We start from the raw sequence: 20,226 nt of genomic DNA, 5'->3' as shown, positions 1-20,226 counted from the left end.
CCGTGTTATCATCCCATTTGATATAGAAGTGTCTGAAAAAAATTCAACATGTTCTTCATAAAAAATAATAATATATTAGGAATACAAGATAGATAGAACTTTCTCAACCTGATAAGACATCTACAGAAACCCATTAACATAACTTAATGGTGAAAGACGATGTTCTTTTTCAGATCTCAGAAGAGGCAAAAATGTCTGCTCTCACTTTTGCTCTATATTGCTGTGGTTTTGCTAGCACAATGAGAAAAAGATACAAAAGACACACAGATGAGAGAAGACAAAATAAAACTGTCCTTATTTGTTAACAATACTGCATTTATAGAAAATCTTGAGAAATGTATAAGCAAGTCTCTAGAACCAGTAAAGCTGAGTAGTAGTGTGAAAGGCTTAGTATAGAAAAATTGATTGTATGTGTATGTGTTAGGAACCAACAGTTGGAAAATGAAATGATGTTAAAATTCACAGTAGCATCCGAAAAAGTTAAATGGTTAAAATGACAAAATATACAAAACCAGTGCACTAAAAGCTATGCAGTAACGATGGAATGTATTTCTTTTCCACTCAACAAACTGTGAAGTATACGCCAAGCCCAACTCGTGCTGAAGACATAGAAATCAGGTGCTGCCATAGCCCTGGCAGAGACAAATAAGAAAGCAGGAAGCATAGCATTGTGATAGAAGTGTGCAAAGGGTGTGTGGTGCAGTACATGGCATGTCCTTCCAGAAGGATGCAGTGATTGTCCCAATATTCAGTCAGTCTGGAAGAGAAAAACCTTAATCAGTGAAGACATAAACCATATTCATAGTTCAGAGAACAGAGTATTATTGAACATCAGTTCTCTTACCACATTTTACTTTGCATTTGCCTGGCTGTCAGTAGGATTTATTTTATTTTTTTGGTCAATAGGATTTAATCTCCCCATTATACTGACTGAGATTTTTTTCAAAAAGTACTTAGTCTACCTAGTCATTTTTCCATTTTACACTTGGGGTTTGTTTTCTTTACTGAATTCTAGGAGTTCTTTATATATACTAGATAGGTTCTTTGTTGGTTATGCATGTCACAAATATCTGCTTTCATTCATTGGCATGTGTTTTTAGATCTTTTTAGTGATATCTTCTGATGAACGCACATTAGTTTTACTTTTATGGAAAGATTCTATAGCTAGTGCTTTTTTACCTTCTTGAGAAATCCCTCCTACTCAAGATCATAAAGATACTCTATTTTTTAAAAGTTTCTTAGATGTTCCTTTTAAATTTTGACTTTTATCCCACTGGGAACTAATTTTTTTTTTTTTCCCATAGATTCTAAAGTGGTCTATCTTTACCATTACTTTTTGGTATGGAAAATGTTAATTTAATGGTATTTTCTGTGTTATAACTTAGGAGAATGTGAAAGCTCCTCATTAATATTTAGAAGGTTCTCTGGATTTTAATAATCAGTTTATTGAATATTTTCTTCATAGTTTTTATACCTAAAGAAAACTATTTAAGTGCAAAAGAAATGTGGAATCAGCTTTTCAGAATAATTTGCCTACCTGAAAATATGGTTGTGTGCTGACATTTTTCCTTTAAAATATTTCTAACAGAATATTGTTGATTTGAGGACCACATAGATATGTTTTGCTTATCCCTCACAATGGTATGAACTTTTTGGAGTTGCTGAAATTCTCAAGTCAGATGATTTCACTTAACATTTTGTTGTATCTTGATCAACTGATGATTTTCTATACTAGTTCTGCATTCTCACCTGACAGCAATTAACTGAAGCCAGCTCTTTGCATGGAGCCTGTGTTCTCCATTTCTCCCCAGTGGTTATTTGCATGTCCCTCCCCTTGAGTTGTGACCTCTGCTATAGACCTGTGTTTAGAATATATTTACTCAAGAATTCTGAACAAATTTCTAGCCAACAGATGTTATATACTGATTGACCTGATCTTTATCTAGAACTGATAAAGTTTTTTGCCAGAATGGTAGGGCCATATAGGTCATATTTTTTTTAATATACATAATATATATTATCAGAGTAGATGTTAAAAAGGCATTTCATGAATTATAACAAATTTTATTTAAGAATAGTTTGTGTTAATTTCTGCTGTACAGCGAAGTGATTCGGTTATACGTGCCTGTATTCCCAGGGTGTTGACTATAGCTCCCTGTGCTATACATACAGTAGGACTTATTGTCGATCCATTCTGTGTCGTTTGCAAGTACTAATCCCAGACTCCCGACCCTCCTCGCCCCCAAAGCTTCCTAGTATTTATGTGAGGTAGCCTGGGGCACTGATTTTTGGCCCAGAAACAGTAGGTTGATATATAAAGCTATTGAAAAGCCAGCTGCTCAGATGCAGTAACTAAGAGACCCCTCCAACCTGCCCCCCGCTTTGTCTTGTTGCCCCTACCAGGGCTGCTGGGAACCTCAAAGTTGGAACACAGTTGAAATAGTTTTTCTGAAAAATCACCAAGCAGCTCAAGTCTTATTGGATACTTGCAACCCAAACCCTTTAAAAACCAAAGTTCATTTTACCTAATCAAATTGAGTCCTTACAACTATGTAATATTTCAAACACTCATAGAGAATAATAGAACAAACATTTTTGTACCTCCTTCTCATCTTTATTGAATCTTAATGATTTGCTTTGTTGTTTGGTGTTTTAAGTAATTTTTTAAATTGGAATATAGTTGATTTACAGTGTGTTCATTTCTGCTGTGTAGCAGAGTGAATTAGTTAGATATAAATCCACTGTTTTTTGGATTCTTTTCCTATACTAGATCATTACAAAGTATTGAGTAGAGTTCCCTGTGCTACACAGTAGATCCTTATTATCTATCTGTTTCATACACAGTAGTGTGTATAGGTCAGTTCCAATCTCTCCGTTTACCCCTCTTCTCCCCTTTGGTAACCATGACATTGTTTTCTAGATCTGTGACTCTATTTCCCTTTTGTAAACAGATTCTTCTATACCATTTTATTAGTTTCCACATATTAAGCGATATTATATGGTATTTGTCTTTCTCTGTCTGACATACTTTACTCATTATGATTGTCTCTTCAGTTCATCCATGCAAATGGCAAATGGCATTATTTCATTCCTTTTTATGGCTGAGTAATAATTCTGTTGTATACAGGTACCACATTTCTTGGGGGCTTTCTAGGTGGCTCAGGGGTAAAGAGTCCGCCTGCCAAGCAGGAGACACAGGTTTGATCCGTGTGTTGGGAAGATGCCCTGGAGAAGGAAATGGCAATCCACTCTAGTGTTCTTGCCTAGGAAATCCCATTGACAGAGGAGCCTGGTGGGTTATATAGTCCATAGGGTCACAAAGAGTTGGACACCACTGAGCAACTAAGCAAGCACACACCACATTTCTTTCTTTATTCCTTTGTCAATGGGCATTCAGGTTGCTTCCATGTCCTGACTATTGTAAATAGATCTTAAGTAAACATTGGGGTTATATGTGTCTTTTCAAATTATGGTTTTCTCCAGGTAATGAATTTGAATGTTCTTTCCACAAGGAAAAAGTTTGCATGCCTACTTTGTGCCAGTCCTATTCTAATCATTAAGGACACAGCTGTTAGACAGTTAAAAATTCTTCTCCTGACAAAAGTTAGGTGAAAGAAATCATTTCTAACACTGGGGAAACATTTTTCTCAGCTATATGTTAATTTGTGTTAAAATCAAGTGGAATAAACACAAATATTTCAAAACATGTCAGAAGAAATAAAGCTCTGGATGAAGTAATAATAGTGTGATAAGAAATAATAATTTTAAAAAGAACTTCTGGTCCTTGGGAATGGCTAGGATTCAGAACTTTCAGAAAGGAATGCACCACACACACTGTCATAAAATAGAGACAAGTATCACCTGAATGGCTGAACCTAGGAAAAACAGCACAAGTGTGGATAACTGTAAATCACTATGCCTTACACATTTCTGATTTAAAAGTTTTTAAAGTACGATTAGAATGCTTTATACATGTGATTTTATTTCTCTATCCGTAACATCTCTAGATCAAGCTAAAAATCTCTTAAAATCAGGAAAAGAATAATGCATCCTCCCCACCCCCAATTAACATTTAACATTGTTAAATTTTTTTTAAAGACAAGTCTTAAGGTTTCATTTGAACTATTGATATGAGTATTTTGTCCCATATCCTGTGGTAAATGTATTCTTTTCAATTTTTGCTTTTCCTTTTGATATATATTCCAACTTGGAAAAGTTACAAGACTAGTACAGAGAGCTCCTGTATTCTCCAGATATTGACTGTTCCCATTTTTACTGCTCCCTTCTTATGAGCACAAAGCCATGTATAACAAAATCACCCAATTCAGTTCTTTGATTCCATTCTTGATGTTTGTATTTAGACTTGTAAGAAATAGTGATTTACAGTCATCCTCCTGTGTGTTGTTTTTCAGATTAAGTCACTTATACTATACCTGTCTGTATTTTAAGACAGTGTATGTGATACATTGAAATTGTATTGTAATTAGAAAACCAGTCAGTGGGATTTATTCTAGTAACAGAATTAGGAGGAAAGTATCACTTCAGTAGATAACGGGAAAAAAAAATGTATTTCGAAAAAACCGAGCACAATGGGGCTTCCCTGGTAATCCAGTGGTTGAGAATGCACCTTCCCATACAGGGATGAGGGTTCTATCCCTCGTCAGGGAACTAAGATCCTGCATGCTGGGCATCAGTTCAGTTCAGTCGCTCAGTCGTGTCCGACTCTTTGCGACCCCATGAATCGCAGCACGCCAGGCCTCCCTGTCCATCACCATCTCCCGGAGTTCACTCAGACTTATGTCCATCGAGTCCGTGATGCCATCCAGCCATCCCATCCTTGGTCATCCCCTTCTCCTACTCCCTCCCAGCATCAGAGTCTTTTCCAATGAGTCAACTCTTCGCATGAGGTGGCCAAAGTACTGGAGTTTCAGCTTCAGCATCATTCCCTCCAAAGAAATCCCAGGGCTGATCTCCTTCAGAATGGACTGGTTGGATCTCCTTGCAGTCCAAGGGACTCTCAAGAGTCTTCTCCAACACCACAGTTCCAAAGCATCAATTCTTCGGCGCTCAGCCTTCTTCATAGTCCAACTCTCACATCCATACATGACCACAGGAAAAACCATAGCCTTGACTAGACGGACGTTAGTCGGCAAAGTAATGTCTCTGCTTTTGAATATGCTATCTAGGTTGGTCATAACTTTCCTTCCAAGGAGTAAGCGTCTTTTAATTTCATGGCTGCAGTCACCATCTGCGGTGATTTTAGAGCCCCCAAAAATAAAGTCTGACACTGTTTCCACTGTTTCCCCGTCTATTTCCCATGAAGTGATGGGACCAGATGCCATGATCTTCGTTTTCTGAATGTTGAGCTTTAAGCCAACTTTTTCACTCTCCTCTTTCACTTTCATCAAGAGGCTTTTTAGCTTCTCTTCACTTTCTGCCATAAGGGTGGTATCATCTGCATATCTGAGGTTATTGATATTACTCCCGCCAATCTTGATTCCAGCTTGTGTTTCTTCCAGTCCAGTGTTTCTCATGATGTACTCTACATAGAAGTTAAATAAGCAGGGTGTCAATATACAGCCTTGACGTACACCTTTTCCTATTTGGAACCAGTCTGTTGTTCCATGTCCAGTTCTAACTGTTGCTTCCTGACCTGCATATTGGTTTCTCAAGAGGCAGGTCCGGTGGTCTGGTTTTCCCATCTCTTTCAGAATTTTCCACAGTTTATTGTGTTTCACACAGTCAAAGGCTTTGGCATAGTCAATAAAGCAGAAATAGATGTTTTTCTGGAACTCTGTTTTTCCATGATCCAGTGGATGTTGGCAATTTGATCTCTGGTTCCTCTGCCTTTTCTAAAACCAGCATAGGCAAACAAAAATGATGAAAAGTCTTGTCAAAATAGAAATAGAGGTACAGCTTCAATATTTGACAGTGGTTACTCGTTAGGTAGGGCTGATTTATTTAAGGAAGCATTTTTGATGGTATGAGGAAACGGTTGTGATTGGATAAATGAAAAGGAAATGACTATATGGTTATTTCCATCTTTATGGAGAAAAAAGACCAGCATAAAATACACAAAAATGTAAATAGTGATTATTTTCTGGAGTTGAGAATTTATGGTATTCTTTCATTACACTTTTTTTGTCTTTTAGAGTGATTCTGAAATGTGCATTTGTTAGTTTTATAACCATAAATAAGACCACAGTTTATTTTATAATTAAGACTTTTAATCAGAAATATAACTGCCTAAAAATATTTATTTTTTCCTTTTATTTCTTTAGTGCTTTCTATTGTGAATTGCAAAACCCATTAAAGTGTGAAACTTAATAGGTTTAAGGAGCCTAAGTCAAGGCAGCTTTGATAATAAGTGTAAAAGAAACATAATTGAAAATGTTACAAAATATCAAATGATTTGCTTATGCATATGAAGCTGCCAGGGCTTCTCAGGTGGCACTAGTGGTAAAGAACCCACCTGCCAGTGTAGGAGACAAAAGAGAGTTGGGTTTGTTCCCTGGCTCAGGAAGATCCCCTGGAGGAGGGCATGGCAACCCACTCTAGTATTCTTGCCTAAAGAATTCCATGGACAGAGGAGCCTGGGGGCTACAGTCCATAGGGTTGCAAAGAGTTGGACTGAAGTGGCTTAGCATGAATGCACATGAAGCTATGAACTTTTTTTTTTTTTTTCCCACTGGGCTGGGTCTTTGTTATGGAGTAACAAAGGAAGCTCCAGGGGCTTCCCTGGTGACTCAGAGGGTAAAGAATCTGCCAGCAGTGCAGGAGACCCAGGTTCAGTCCCTGAGTCAGAAGATTCCATGGAGATCAGGGCAGCCCACTCCAGTATTCTTGCCTGGAGATTCCCATGGACAGAGGAGGCTGGCAGGCTACAGTCCATGGGATTGCAAAGAGTCAACTACTGAAGGGACTTAGCACTCACACACAAGCTCTAGAGTGCATAGGGCTCAGTAGTTGGAGCACATTATCTTAGTTGCCCCACAGCATGTGGGATCTCAGTTTGCTGACCAGGGATTGAACTCACATCCCCTGCGTTGGAAGGCAGATTCTTGGCTACTGGACAGGTAACTCTCAAGCCATAAAATTTTTACCTGAGCTAGATATAACATTAATAATGAGAGTCTTAAGTTCTTCATAAAAGTGGTACAAATGCAGATTATGCATCTGTCAATAATCCAAATGTTGGTACTTATCCATGCTTGTGGTCTTTACTCAGATTCTTAAATGAAGATGTACATAGTAACTGATGGCTAGTTTGTTTTGTAATGGAGATGAGTAAATATATATACTTTTTCACTGGCTTCTAAACATCAAGGGTTGACTTTTTTTCTTTTATACGTTTTTGCAGATGGTAGTAAAGACTTTTATGGATATGGATCAGGACTCAGAAGATGAAAAACAGCAGTATCTCCCACTAGCCTTGCATCTGGCATCTGAATTTTTTCTCAGGAATCCCAATAAAGATGTGCGTCTCCTTGTAGCATGTTGTTTGGCTGACATCTTTCGAATCTATGCCCCAGAAGCTCCATATACTTCCCATGATAAACTTAAGGTAAATACAACCTTTTCAAAATTGGTCTTCTTTTACAGTTTAGCTTAATACCCTTAGGAACATAGGTTTCATTTTAGTCATCTTGTCATCGTAAGAAGATTATGTCATAAGTTCTAAAAACAAAATAATTATTTTTTCAGTTAATATTCATTGAATATCCATAAAATGACTGGTATTTTTATGAGACATTTGAAAGATACAGTCAAAACGGTCCCTGTCTGCTCATATCTGACCTTCAGGATAACCTATCTTAAAGGCCAGAAGACTGAATTGAAGGGATGGTGGATGAATGACACTTTTTAAAACAACTATATAACAGAATTCACACATTCAAATGACTATTTTCCCCTGAAAGTTACTTTATATGCAAAGCTGCATACTCATCTTGATGGTTCTGCCTTTGTTTGAAAAGTTTGAGGAGCTCCTCTTTTGAGTTGATCTCTTAAACTGTTTTCATATCATGAATACTTTCAGATAGCCCGTAAATCAGGTTACTCCATATTGATACTATTTGGGGTTAAAACTTCTAAAGAAAGCTTATTAAGAAATAGAGCACTGTTGTGAAAAATACAATCCCTTGGACTAGTCTATTATTGGTTTTGTTCCACACAACTTTGTAGTCACACATCAAATTCAAAAATAGGTCTTGAAAGTTATTATTTACATCTAGGGAATTGTAATGGAAGTACTTCATATCCAAGTACATTAACTGAAGATAATTACCGTGATACAATATAAAGATGGTGAATAAAGTGGAAGTTCTGTAGTAGAAGAAAGGGTAACAAGACATAGAACCTATGATTCTCTCAGAATGAGGGAGCCTAAAGATATGTGGCAGTAATTATCTTTGCTTCTAAAGGATGTAATTTTAAATGATTTGCTCTTTTCCAGATATTTTGAGTAATGGACTAGGCTAGTCCCAAGGAAAATTTTCTTTTATTGTTGTCTTTAATAGAGAATGTATATATAGACTGTTAGGATATTGTGAAAGTAATAAGTATTTGTGTCTAAATTAATTTATTTTATCATTTTTTGAAACAGGACATATTTTTGTTTATTACCAGACAGTTAAAAGGTTTGGAGGATACAAAGAGCCCGCAGTTTAATAGATACTTTTATTTATTAGAGGTAAAATTTTTAAATTTAATATCACTATTTTATGTTGTAGGAAATTCTTTATAGTAACTTTTTAATGTAAAATGAATCATTTTGTTTGTTTTATACAAAGCCCACTTAAGAAAATATCATTTACAATATGTTTTTTCATTCTTCATATCTTCATATTCCTTGGGCAAAACTGTTACATTGAGACTTTATTTTCATTCTTTTATAATCCAAAAAGAGATTAAACTGAATTAATTTTCACTACAGTTAATATTTTGTATGTATATATATCAAGGTCAGAGTATATGACTGCTGAAACAATTGTAGTTTTATATGTTGGGGTGTTATAAGCTTTAATATAGATTTCTAATTCTAAAAATTAAATTTTATTAATGAGCCTACTTTTGTATAACTATTCTCTGTATGTGTGAATAATTTTATTTGTTTATTTATTTAAGAATTTAGCGTGGGTTAAATCATATAACATCTGCTTTGAATTGGAAGATTGCAATGAAATTTTTATTCAGCTTTTTAGGACTCTCTTCTCAGTGATCAAGTAAGTTATTTTTTAAGCTTTTCTGTTTGTCTCTTTTTCTTGCTGTGCATATTGAATTGTTATGTACTGTGTATTTACACTAAGATCTTTTAGGTAAAAGGAAATGTTTTCCTTAGAAGACTTAAGGTAAAGAGGAAAATAATTCTGTTGTCTGAAAACTCTCTTTGTCTTTATAGTGACGTTTTAAGTTATGGTATCAATTGTATGTTGTTTAGTCACTGAGTCATGTCTGATTCTTTGCGACCCCATGGACTGTAGCCCACCAGATTTCAGTCCAGTGCTTTATCTTGGTGGGTGTATGTGATTTCAGTCCAGTACTTCATCGTGTGTGTGTATATATGTGATTTCATTCTAGTGCTTGATCTTGGTGTGTGTGTATGTGTGAGATTTTAATCCAGTGGGTGGGGGTGTGTGTGTGAGATTTCAGTCCAATGCTTCATCCTGGTGTGTGTGTGTGTGTTTTAGTAAACCAAGCATTGTTATGAGATGTGTTCTGTAGCATTACATTATATACAAGCAATATATCTCAAATATATTTTAAATTTTCTAATAGCCACATTAAGAAAGGTAACATGAAACAAATGAAATTTATTTAAATAATATATTTTATTTCAGTGTTTCCAGAAAGCATTATTATTATTTCAACATGTGGCTCTATCCAGACTTCCGTAGGGCAGTAGCCAAATGGCCATTGCATAGCAACTTCAGTATTGAATAGCACATTTCTGAAGTTTTCTGTAGGTTTCTAATGAATGCTATTACATATTTTTCTTTTCCTTAGCTAGAATGGTAGGGAGAGAATATAACCTGGGATAAACTGGACCAACCTAGTCTAGTGATAGAAGCTTATAAAAAGATTGCATGAGAAAAAACTTCCTGCGACAACTAACTGAAGGCCCTTAAATGAATGATAGAATGTATAAACTATACCTTTGTGTTGGTTAGCTTTTGCTTCATAACAAAGCAACCCACAACTTGATAGTTTAAAACATACTCCAGTTTATTTAGCTCATGATTCGGCTTGGTAGTTCATTTTGTCAGGGCTGGACTTGCTCCTGTATTTACAGTCAGTTAGCAGAACATCTTGAAGAAGGCAGTGGCACCCCACTCCAGTACTCTTGCCTGGAAAATCCCATGGATGGAGGAGCCTGGTAGGCTGCAGTCCACGGGGTCGCTAAGAGTCAGACCCGACTGAGAGACTTCACTTTCATTTTTCACTTTCATGCATTGGAAAAGGAAATGGCAACCAACTCCAGTGTTCTTGCCTGGAGAATCCCAGGGACAGGGGAGCCTGGTGGGCTGCCGCCCATGGGGTCGCACAGAGTCAGACACGACTGAAGCGACTTAGCAGCAGCAGCAGCAGAACATCTGGCAAACTGGCTGATGTAGTAGGACAGCTGGGTCACATGTCACTCTGTCATCATCCAGCAGGCTAATCCAGGTCTCTTCATATGCTGACTCAGTTTCAGAAATTGCAAGAAGGGCACACCCCACCACAGAAGCACTTTTTAAAACCTCAGCACACTTCATATTTACTTTTAATTCATTGGCCAAGCAAGGCACATAGGCAAACCCAGATTCAAAGGTTGGTTAAATAGACTCCTATTTTGTTGGGAGGAGTAGCATTTTAAAGACATGTACATACAGAGATGGGAACAGTTTGTGGCCATTGTTTGCTTTCTGCCACATATTTGTAACTTTTAATATTAAAATTACCAACAAAATGATAAAGAAACGCCTGAGTTGTTATCCTGCCCATTTTGTTACCTTGACTGTCCACTTAAGTCCACTTAATATTGTGCGGTTATACTTTTTTCTTCTATTATTTTTACATACACATGCTTTCTTTGATCCTTTTAATATTTTTCTTTTCTGAATCTAAAGATCTAAATTTATTCTTGACCTAATTCTTTAATTGAAAAAAATCACAGTGAGGTAAATCAGTAAAATAAGACTTGCCTTTTGAAAGAGGAATTTATTGATTTGTATTTATTGACACATTTACCATATATCTGGTGTTCTTCATTCCTTTGTATATATGCAGATTTCCGTCTTGCATTATTTTACTTTAGTCTGAAAGACTTCCTTTAACATTTCCTATAGTTCAAGTCTACTGCTGATGGAATTCTTTCAGTTTTTCTGTGTCTGAAAAAATCCATATTCCACCTTCATTTTTGAAAGTTATATTCATGGTATGAATATTATGTTAATACTTTTCCTCTCTTCTTTTTTGTCTCAGTACTTTTAAAGATGTTCCTCTTTTTCTGGCTTACACTTTTTAAAATGATAAGTTTTTGTCATTTTAAATCTTTGTTTCTCTGTTAATAATGTATCTTCTTTTTCTCTACCCACTTAAGGTTTTCTCTGTATTGCTGCTTTTAAACAATTCAATTATGATGTCTCACAGTGGAGTTTTCTTTCTGTTTGCTGTGCTTAGAACTCACAGAGCTGCTTGGATATGTGGGCTTACACTTCTGATTACTAGATACCTTGTGAGTTGTAAGATTTTCCACTGTAGTTGAAACACACACATTGTATGACCTGTGTGAATTCCAGGGATTATTCCTTCTGCTCCTTTCAGGTGTTTCCTTCCCCAAACTCAAGAGATGTCTTCACCAGCCTATGCTAATCACTAAGTACCTGAAGACTCGGGTAGTCTCTGTGAGCTTGCTCTCTTGAGTAGTTCTCTCCCCTCTGGTATTCTGCCCTGCAAACTGTAGTCTTTCCAGACCCAGAAAAACCATTAGGATCTTCTCTTCCTGTACTGAAGCCTGGAAACTTTTATAGGTAGAAAAAGTAAGCTTCCCTTCTTTCAGCAGCATGTGTATAGGGTCTGATATGTTTTCATGTATTTTGTTTATTTTTTTTTAACTGTTTCAGGTAGAAGAGTAAATCCTGCTATTGAATCTTGGCTGAAACTAATGGAAATAATTTTTAAGTCTGTTTCATTTCTCTTTCCTTCTCTCCTTTCCTGTTCACAAATGATATGGATCTGAGACCTAAATACTCTCTTCGTTTTTTTGTATCAAGCTGAGTATCTCTGTTCTTTACTGCCTACCTCCCCCCACCACACACACACACACATCCTCCTATATAGTTGATTTTTGCACAGTCTTGGCCTTTAGTAAGCAAGATATTTGAGAGAGAGTATTTTTCTAAAAGTTGTAGAAAACTGTGAATCTAACAATAGGACAATTTTTCACTAACTTTAAAATTTTGATCTTTGATTTTACCACTAGGTGCCCAACAAGTGTATTATACATTATTTCAAGCTTATTTTTAAAAAACTACAGATAAGAGATACATAAATGATAATAACATTTAGGTTAGTCTTAATTTAAACTTCCCTTTGTCTGTAGTAGTACAACTAAGTTATATCATTTTCTTGATTTGTCTTCGCGTGTACATTCTGATAAACGTGAAAACGAACAGGTCAAGTCTTTAGTTAAGATGCAGTCAGAGAGGGAGAAGCCTAGATATTCTCTTGACTTAACAATTTTTGGAGCCAGTCTTTTTGGGTAAGTTTATACCAGCACTAGACATATTTATTGAGAAAGCCTGCCCTTGACTCTGCACTAGCTAAGGAAGCAGGACTAAAACTGATTCTGGCTTTATACCTTGTTGATTTTTCATTTGTTTGTTTGAAATTCTTTGAGAGACAGCAGGATGACTTTTTCAGAATCTTAAGTCATGAGTTCTGGTAGCATTTTACATGAGACTTTGGATTTTCAGTATTGTTGAACTAAAACTTCTAGTGGCAGAGATATGCAAGTGTTTACATAGGCCTTCTTTGTGTTTATAGTTCTGTCGTTTGGGGGGGAATTATTAAAATCAAAAAGGATGAAAAGCTATCTACGTTCTTTATCTTGTACATTTTTTGTTTCCTTAAAATTTTATCATTTTTTAAAATCCAGGGGCATGTAAGCGAAGACTTCTTTGAAGTTGACATTTTTGTTTCATTGAATTTAACCCATTCTTTGAATTCTAGGTGTATGGGGCTTAATTAAATTTTTGTATGTATGAAATAGTTTACAGTGATTTCTTAGCTGTTTTAGTAATAATCATGAGAGTAAATATGAAACAGCCAAAATTTCTTTGCCATTATTGGTGTGGTTTGCTCAAATGAAAAATCCTTTACATTTGAGATAGTTGCTTTAAACTGGGAAGTTTAATTTTCTTTGGTAAGCCTAATTTTTTTTTTCTCTCTCTTTTTTTTCTTAAAAGCAATAGCCACAATAAGAAGGTACAAATGCACATGTTAGACTTGATGAGTTCTATCATCATGGAAGGTGATGGAGTTACTCAAGAATTATTGGACTCCATTCTTATTAACCTCATTCCTGCACATAAGGTCTGTATAGTATGAAGATATTAAGGGTTAATATTTAATGGTAGTACTACACATATGAAAGCTTGTTTTTCACCATTTGTAATCCCATGTAATTATTCCCACTATCACTCTCCAGTCCCAAGTAAATTAAAGTAACACACATAAGTCTTATAGCTTGTTTTTATTTTTATTTTATTTTATTTTTTTATAGCTTGTTTTTAGAAGCATACTTTCACTTAGTTAAGTGCTGCCTCTTCTCTGGAAAATTAAAAATGTTCCAGATTGACCACTCATATCTAGTATAGGAATTGCAAGGGATTCTTTGTTTTAGAAAAGAAAATGTATTTACTACTTTCTAATAGATAGTATATTAAAAAACAGAGATATTACTTTGCCAACAAAGGTTCGTCTAGTCGAGGCTACGATTTTTTCACTGGTCATGTATGGATGTGAGAGTTGGACTGTGAAGAAAGCTGAGCACTGAAGAATTGATGCTTTTGAATTATAGTGCTGGAGAAGACTCTTGCAAGTCCCTTGGACTGCAAGGGGATCCAACCAGTCCATCCTAAAGGAGACCAGTCCACTGAGGCTGAAACTCCAATACTTTGGCCACCTCATGTGAAGAACTGACTCATTGGAAAAGACTCTGATGCTGGGAGGGATTGGGGACAGGAGCAGAAGGGGACGACAGAGGATGAGATGGCTGGATGGCATCACTGACTCAGTGGACAAGAGTTTGAGTGAACTCTGGGAGTTGGTGATGGACTGGGAGGCCTGGCGTGCTGTGATTCATGGGGTCACAAAGAGTCGGACACTACTGAGCGACTGAACTGAGCTGAACAGATACAGAGTGTAGGAATTGGTATTTCTCCTTAGAACCCATGTCCTACATTTTTCTTAGGCACTTTCAGAAAATGATTTGGCAAAAGCAGAAACTATATGGTTAATGTTAAGGGGAAAAGGATGTTTAAGAGCAGTCTATTCTCCATTTCCTTTTTCTGTTTCTTTCTGCTAGCTCCCCCTAAGAAAGTGAAGGACTTGGCTTCCCCTACTCCAGGTCCACCACTGATGTGCACTCAGGCCTATCCTACTGTTGGTACTTACTTTCCTGCTCTTTTCCTCTAATTGTTCAGTGACTTGTCATCAGAGGTCTGATAAATACATATCTAATTATACTATTCACAATAAGATGCAACCAATTATAAATTCTTTTCCTGACTGATATATTATTTACATTTTTTAAAAATTCAAATGAGTCTGTAATAGGTCAAAATTTTGAGAGTATGGCAAAGAGGTTATATATGTTAGGCAAATAAGAAATGAAAAACTTTGTGAGGAATAGGGTATTTGGTGTTTGTATTCTAGTTAGAGTGTATTTTTAATGAGTAGAACTATGCCTTTTTGGGAAATATAAAGGTTTTCTTAGTTTTGTCAAGATATAAATGATATACAGCACTGTATAAGTTTACCTACATTCAGTTCAGTTGCTCAGTCATGTCCGACTCTTTGCGACCCCACAAATCGCAGCACGCCAGGCCACCCTGTCCATCACCAACTCCCAGAGTTCACTCAAACTCTTGTCCATTGAGTCAGTAATGCCATCCAGTCATCTTATCCTCTGTCGTCCCCTTCTGCTCCTGCCTCCAATTCTTCCCAGCATCAGAGTCTTTTCCAATGAGTCAGTTTTTCACATGAGGTGGCCAAAGTATTGGAGTTTCAGCCTCAGTATCAGTCCTTCCAATGAACACCCAGGACTGGTCTCCTTTAGGATGGACTGGTTGGATCCCCTTGCAGTCCAAGGGACTTGCAAGAGTCTTCTCCAGCACTATAATTCAAAAGCATCAATTCTTCAGCGCTCAGCTTTCTTCACAGTCCAACTCTCACATCCATACGTGACCACTGGAAAAACTGTAGCCTTGATTAGATGGACCTTTGTTGGCAAAGTAATGTCTCTGCTTTTGAGTATGCTGTCTAGGTTGGTCATAACTTTCCTTCCAAGGAGTAAGCATCTTTTAATTTCATGACTGCAGTCACCATCTGCAGTATGAAATCATTTATTTCATTTAAACATGAAACGTTTAGTGAACATCCATTATCTCATAGCTGCAAAAATTAAAGAAACAGAGAAAAAGTGTTTTTCTTGCAAATGAAATGTTTTAGGATTTATTAATGAATTTCATTCACATATAACATATAGCTGTTTTTAAATAGATTTATCATGTTTATATCACTAGTACTTACCTCTTAGTTGGAAGTACCTTTTGACTGCCTTCATCTAATTCTGCCTCCCCACCCCCTGCCTTAACTACAAATCTGATCTCTTTTTTTATGAGTTAGTTTTTGAAGTATAATTGATCTACATAACTCTTCTTTAGTTGTGGTTACACAGTATTTTCTCTACAGTTTGAAATAATCACCTAAATCTAGTTACAGTGTATCAGCATATAAAGATTTACATAGTTATTGATTGTATTCCCCACACTGTACATTTCATATCTGTAACTCATTGATTTTGCAGGTGGAAGTTTGTATCTGTTAATCTCCCTCACCTGTTCCTCCAAGATTACCTTAATTTTGAGCTAATCTTATTCTTTTGGAAATGGAATAAAAACCTGGAGCAAGTGTCAGGAAGCTATGGCTTGTAGACCAAATCTGGCCCACTGCCTATTTATGTACATAAAGTTTTATTTGCACACAACCATGCTTATTTGTTTTTATTGCATCTATGGTTGCTTTCCTGCTGCAACAGCCAGAGGTGTGTAGTTGCAGCAGTGACGATATGGCTGGCCAATAAAGCCTAAAATACATATCTACCATCTGCCTCTTTGCATAAAAATTTTGCTGACTACTAACCTAAGGTATAGGATATCCTTGCCCTTTTTTGGAGATAAGTGCAAGATGGTGGTGAATGAATCTGTTTGGTCTAAAACTGCGAAGTATAGAGATGTTAATAGGTACTTTTCAACACAAGGATTCCATTTTTAATAACTTTTTAAAAATATATCTTTTCACAGGCTTCCTCAGACCCTTTAATTAATTAATTAATTTTTATACTGTCATTTTAAATCTTTTTTTTTTTTTAAGATGAAATTAATGAAGGCTTTAAAGATTAGACATTATTTATAATGACTGGTAGATAAATAAGACATTCTTTGATTGTAATTTTTATTATATATACTCAGCACAGTATTCAATGCTCATTTAATATGGCTGTGTCTGTTCATAAGTATAAAGCATTTGAGCAACACTAATTGTGCATTATTAAATTTCAACTGAAAAACCATTACGTGGTGAATCAATATCTTTGAAAATTTCAGATAAAAGAATTTTCTTTGGGGAAGCGTACAATGATAGGTATTCAATTTTTGTCAATTTTAGGACATAACAATACTTGAGAAGGATAAACATACCTAAAATAAACTGACATTTCATTTTATACTTTATTTCAATACTATTTCAACCACTTATTATCTTGACATTCACAGAAAACCAATCATTAAGGATCCAAATGCAAATCATAGTGAAATTCTAGGCCTTAGTTAAATATTTTAGTATTTTAGAAGTTTATATGAGTAAAAAGTAAAGATAAAATAAGCTGTCAAGTGACAGTTTACTCACTTTTAGCATAATTTTAATGTCAAAACTTAATACTACACTAAAACCAGATGATGCAGATAAACAAAAGCTTTTAGAAATATTAAAGAATTTAGTTCTTTGCATACAAATTTTACTCTATGGTTAATACAGGTAACATGATTCTTAAATAATCTGTTTTAACTTTGTCTATAAAAATAAAATTGTCCTCAATATCCCTAAATTCTTTGTTTTCTAAATAAGGCCATTATTATATAATAGGAAGTTACTGAATCAAAGGTTTAAAAAATCAGTGGCACAAATCAAATGCAGATGATGTAACGAATCCATTGTTAGGTAAAGAATCAGAGCACAGCAAGTACAGTGACCAGCCACACAGAAGAGGTAGAATTCTTAGTCACAGTTTTATAGAAAAGGTGCAGTAGTTTTTATCTGTACTGTTTTATCAGCTAAAGTACTTTACGTTCGCTTCTCATTATTAGTTCATCAGAAGAGGAAAAAGCTCCTAAGCAAAAGTCTTCCTGGCCCTTGTTTTGCATATGTTAAAGGGGCTACTCCTGTACACTTAAAAGCATTTGCTTAGCCAATTAAGGTGATCACCTAAACATGGCATTTATCTCATTTTAAAAAAGCCTCAGAGTTTGAACTAAGTTTCTATTCTCCCAAGGAGAATAGAGGGAAATATATAAGATGGAGGGAAATATCTCTCATTTTGTACCACTTGATTATAAATTATAGATGAAACCATCATTGTCTCTGGATATTATTATTGCTTATTAAGAATTCAGCAGTACTAACCAACTGTACTCAGGTTTATCAGCTGATTGTTTTTAACTCTTATATTACAAGTGGGTATAACCTAAAAATTCTGTTTAATTCATTATACTAGTACTTGATTAAGACATGATGGCAAAGACTATACTATAGGGTTGTTCACATATTGAGTGTTTAAACTTCTGTAGGTTTTCAATTTTTATTTGAATGCCAATAAATAAAGTGATCAGAAAGGTCATTTTATGAAAATTACAATAAAAACTAATAAATATTTATACTAGTAGGGCTTATACCATATTATACCTAAATACTTATAAATGATAATTTAAAACAATTGTTAAAAAATAAAACCTACAGTTTTCTAACAATTAACTGGAAATTAATCTCATGGTTTATATTAGGATTGAGTGATTATGATAAGCCAGATTCCAGATACTTATAGTTTAAGTAAACTTAATTTTGATAAGATAGTCTCGTTTCCCTAAATTCTTTAATATTGACCTTTTTTTTTAATGATTTTTGAGAACTCACGATATTTACTTAACATTAGGTCCAAATTCTTTTAGCAATATTTCCATCACACTGCTGGTATTAATATATCATCCAAGTCAGTAAATACATCAAAACTAATGTAACACTGTTGATAATATAAAAATAAAGTGATTTCCCCTCATTTAATTTAAAAATCCTATATCTTAGTTAACTATTAGAGAGAATGTATCCTTCTAGAAATTGGGAATGATCTTTATTCACTTCAAAGAGAAAATCTGTCCTATTTTTGATAAGTATGCTCTTAGTATTTTTAAGAATTATTCAAAAAGTCAGCTTTGGGGAATGTAGGCTAGGTATATAAAACTAATACTTTTTGTTAATATTTTAATATATTTGGTTATAAAAAAATCCCACATACCTTTTTTTCACAGCTGTGTTTCTATATACATTTAGGAGATACATATGTAAAAAGAGAAAAGTTGAGTTTTTGTTTTCTAAAGATATCCATGATTAGATAATTCTCATATGATTTATAACTTGATATACTGAAAAACTTCTACAATTAATTTGTAATTGCCACATTTACAAAGAAACTTCTGGGTAACAATCTTCTAAAAACATTGTTCAGTGTTACATTTAGGCCTGAAAAGTTCATTTGTTTAAATCACCTAATGACATTTGCAAAACTTTTGCAAACTTAGGAAACTACTGTTATTAACATGGCTTCATTCATTTATACCTGCACAATATTTGCAGTACACTTAAGTACAATTGGAACAATAAGATTACTTGCACAGATGAAAGTTAAGCCTTTCCTTTCATATTAAAATTATACTTATTTCACACTTAATGGTAATGCCTGAAAATGTTTTGGAAAAAACTTAATTGTCTTGACTGTAACAGTTTATTGCATTTTTCTGCCCCTTTTTGTGAATGTTAAGTACTCTGGAATTTTAAGTTCTACTTTTCCTCTTATCTTCAAATAGACTCTTTAGCATATACACTTGAATGGCTGACACTACAACCATTACCACTAAATTAACCATAGACCAGAAATTGACTCTATCAAAGTTGCTTTCTTGTATGTTTCGGTCACGTGCTTCAAATGCTCTAAGCAGAGTTTGGATGTGACCACTTTTGCTTAGTCTGGACTTGATGCTGTTGATAGACTCCAGAATGTCCTCCAGTTTCATATCCAGCATATCTGTGCCAGTAATGTATTTCTTCCAGTCCTCTTGTTCTTGCTCCTGTTCTCCCATATTATCCAGGATTAATTCAAAGAAAATCACCTTCTCAGAAATGGTGCTGAATGTATTGTCAAAGCAGAACATGTAATCACCAACTTCAGTCTCTATCGTGTGAACTCCATCTGATTTTCTTTGTTCAAAAACTAAAGTTTTTCCTTCTGGAGAAGCAAGATGGAAATCAATATCTAATCCTGCTCCATCTAAAACTTGGTACTCGATCTCCAGCGAGGCCTTCAGGGGCATGGGCTGGTAGAAACACTCCTTCTGGCCCGCCGGAAGTGTGAACGTGAAGTCGCTGTCTAAGGAGGGAGTGAAGCCGGCCGCCCTAGGCAGCAGCAGAGCGGCCAAGAGGACCACGGGGAAGGGTAGCCAGGTCGTATCGCCCATCCCTGCCTGGGCGATCTCGGGCTGGGAAAGGCGTTGAGAGGCGTGGGTAATCGGCGCTTATGCTCCGCTTTTCCTTCCAGGACTCCTCGTGGTTGGCAGGCAAACCTGGAGCCTGAAAAAGCTCCAGGTGAAGGCCTAGGCGGAGGGGTGTTTCTCCCATTTTAAATCTTTAATCAGA

The 20,226-nt window shown here is 35.6% G+C and overlaps 2 protein-coding genes across 4 annotated transcripts in view; one reads left to right on the top strand and one right to left on the bottom strand.

Annotated features, from left to right (window-relative positions):
- Positions 1–20,226, top strand: part of PDS5A (PDS5 cohesin associated factor A) — a 128,044-nt gene that overhangs the window by 34,197 nt on the left and 73,621 nt on the right. For all 3 annotated transcript variants that reach the window (XM_015096447.3, XM_042251323.2, XM_042251324.2), the window contains exons 3-6: positions 7,361–7,564; positions 8,606–8,692; positions 9,127–9,224; positions 13,449–13,575. In XM_015096447.3, the coding sequence (XP_014951933.1) occupies positions 7,361–7,564; positions 8,606–8,692; positions 9,127–9,224; positions 13,449–13,575 (516 nt within the window). The remainder of the gene's footprint in view (positions 1–7,360; positions 7,565–8,605; positions 8,693–9,126; positions 9,225–13,448; positions 13,576–20,226) is intronic.
- On the bottom strand, positions 16,703–20,206 carry LOC114115302 (transmembrane emp24 domain-containing protein 5). Its single transcript, XM_027970939.2, has one exon. It carries the CDS (start codon positions 20,046–20,048, stop codon positions 19,368–19,370), a length of 681 nt encoding a protein of 226 aa, XP_027826740.1. The 5' UTR covers positions 20,049–20,206; the 3' UTR covers positions 16,703–19,367.

This window comes from Ovis aries, chromosome 6, assembly GCF_016772045.2.
Source record: "Ovis aries strain OAR_USU_Benz2616 breed Rambouillet chromosome 6, ARS-UI_Ramb_v3.0, whole genome shotgun sequence".
Lineage (NCBI taxonomy): Eukaryota > Metazoa > Chordata > Mammalia > Artiodactyla > Bovidae > Ovis > Ovis aries.
The sequence above is the reverse complement of the archived record's forward strand: the minus strand, read 5'-3'. Positions and strand labels throughout refer to the sequence as shown.

What these genes read in the sequence shown, in the direction of transcription:
- LOC114115302 (XM_027970939.2), bottom strand. Translation starts at nt 20,048, where the DNA reads ATGGGCGATACGACCTGGCTACCCTTCCCCGTGGTCCTCTTGGCCGCT.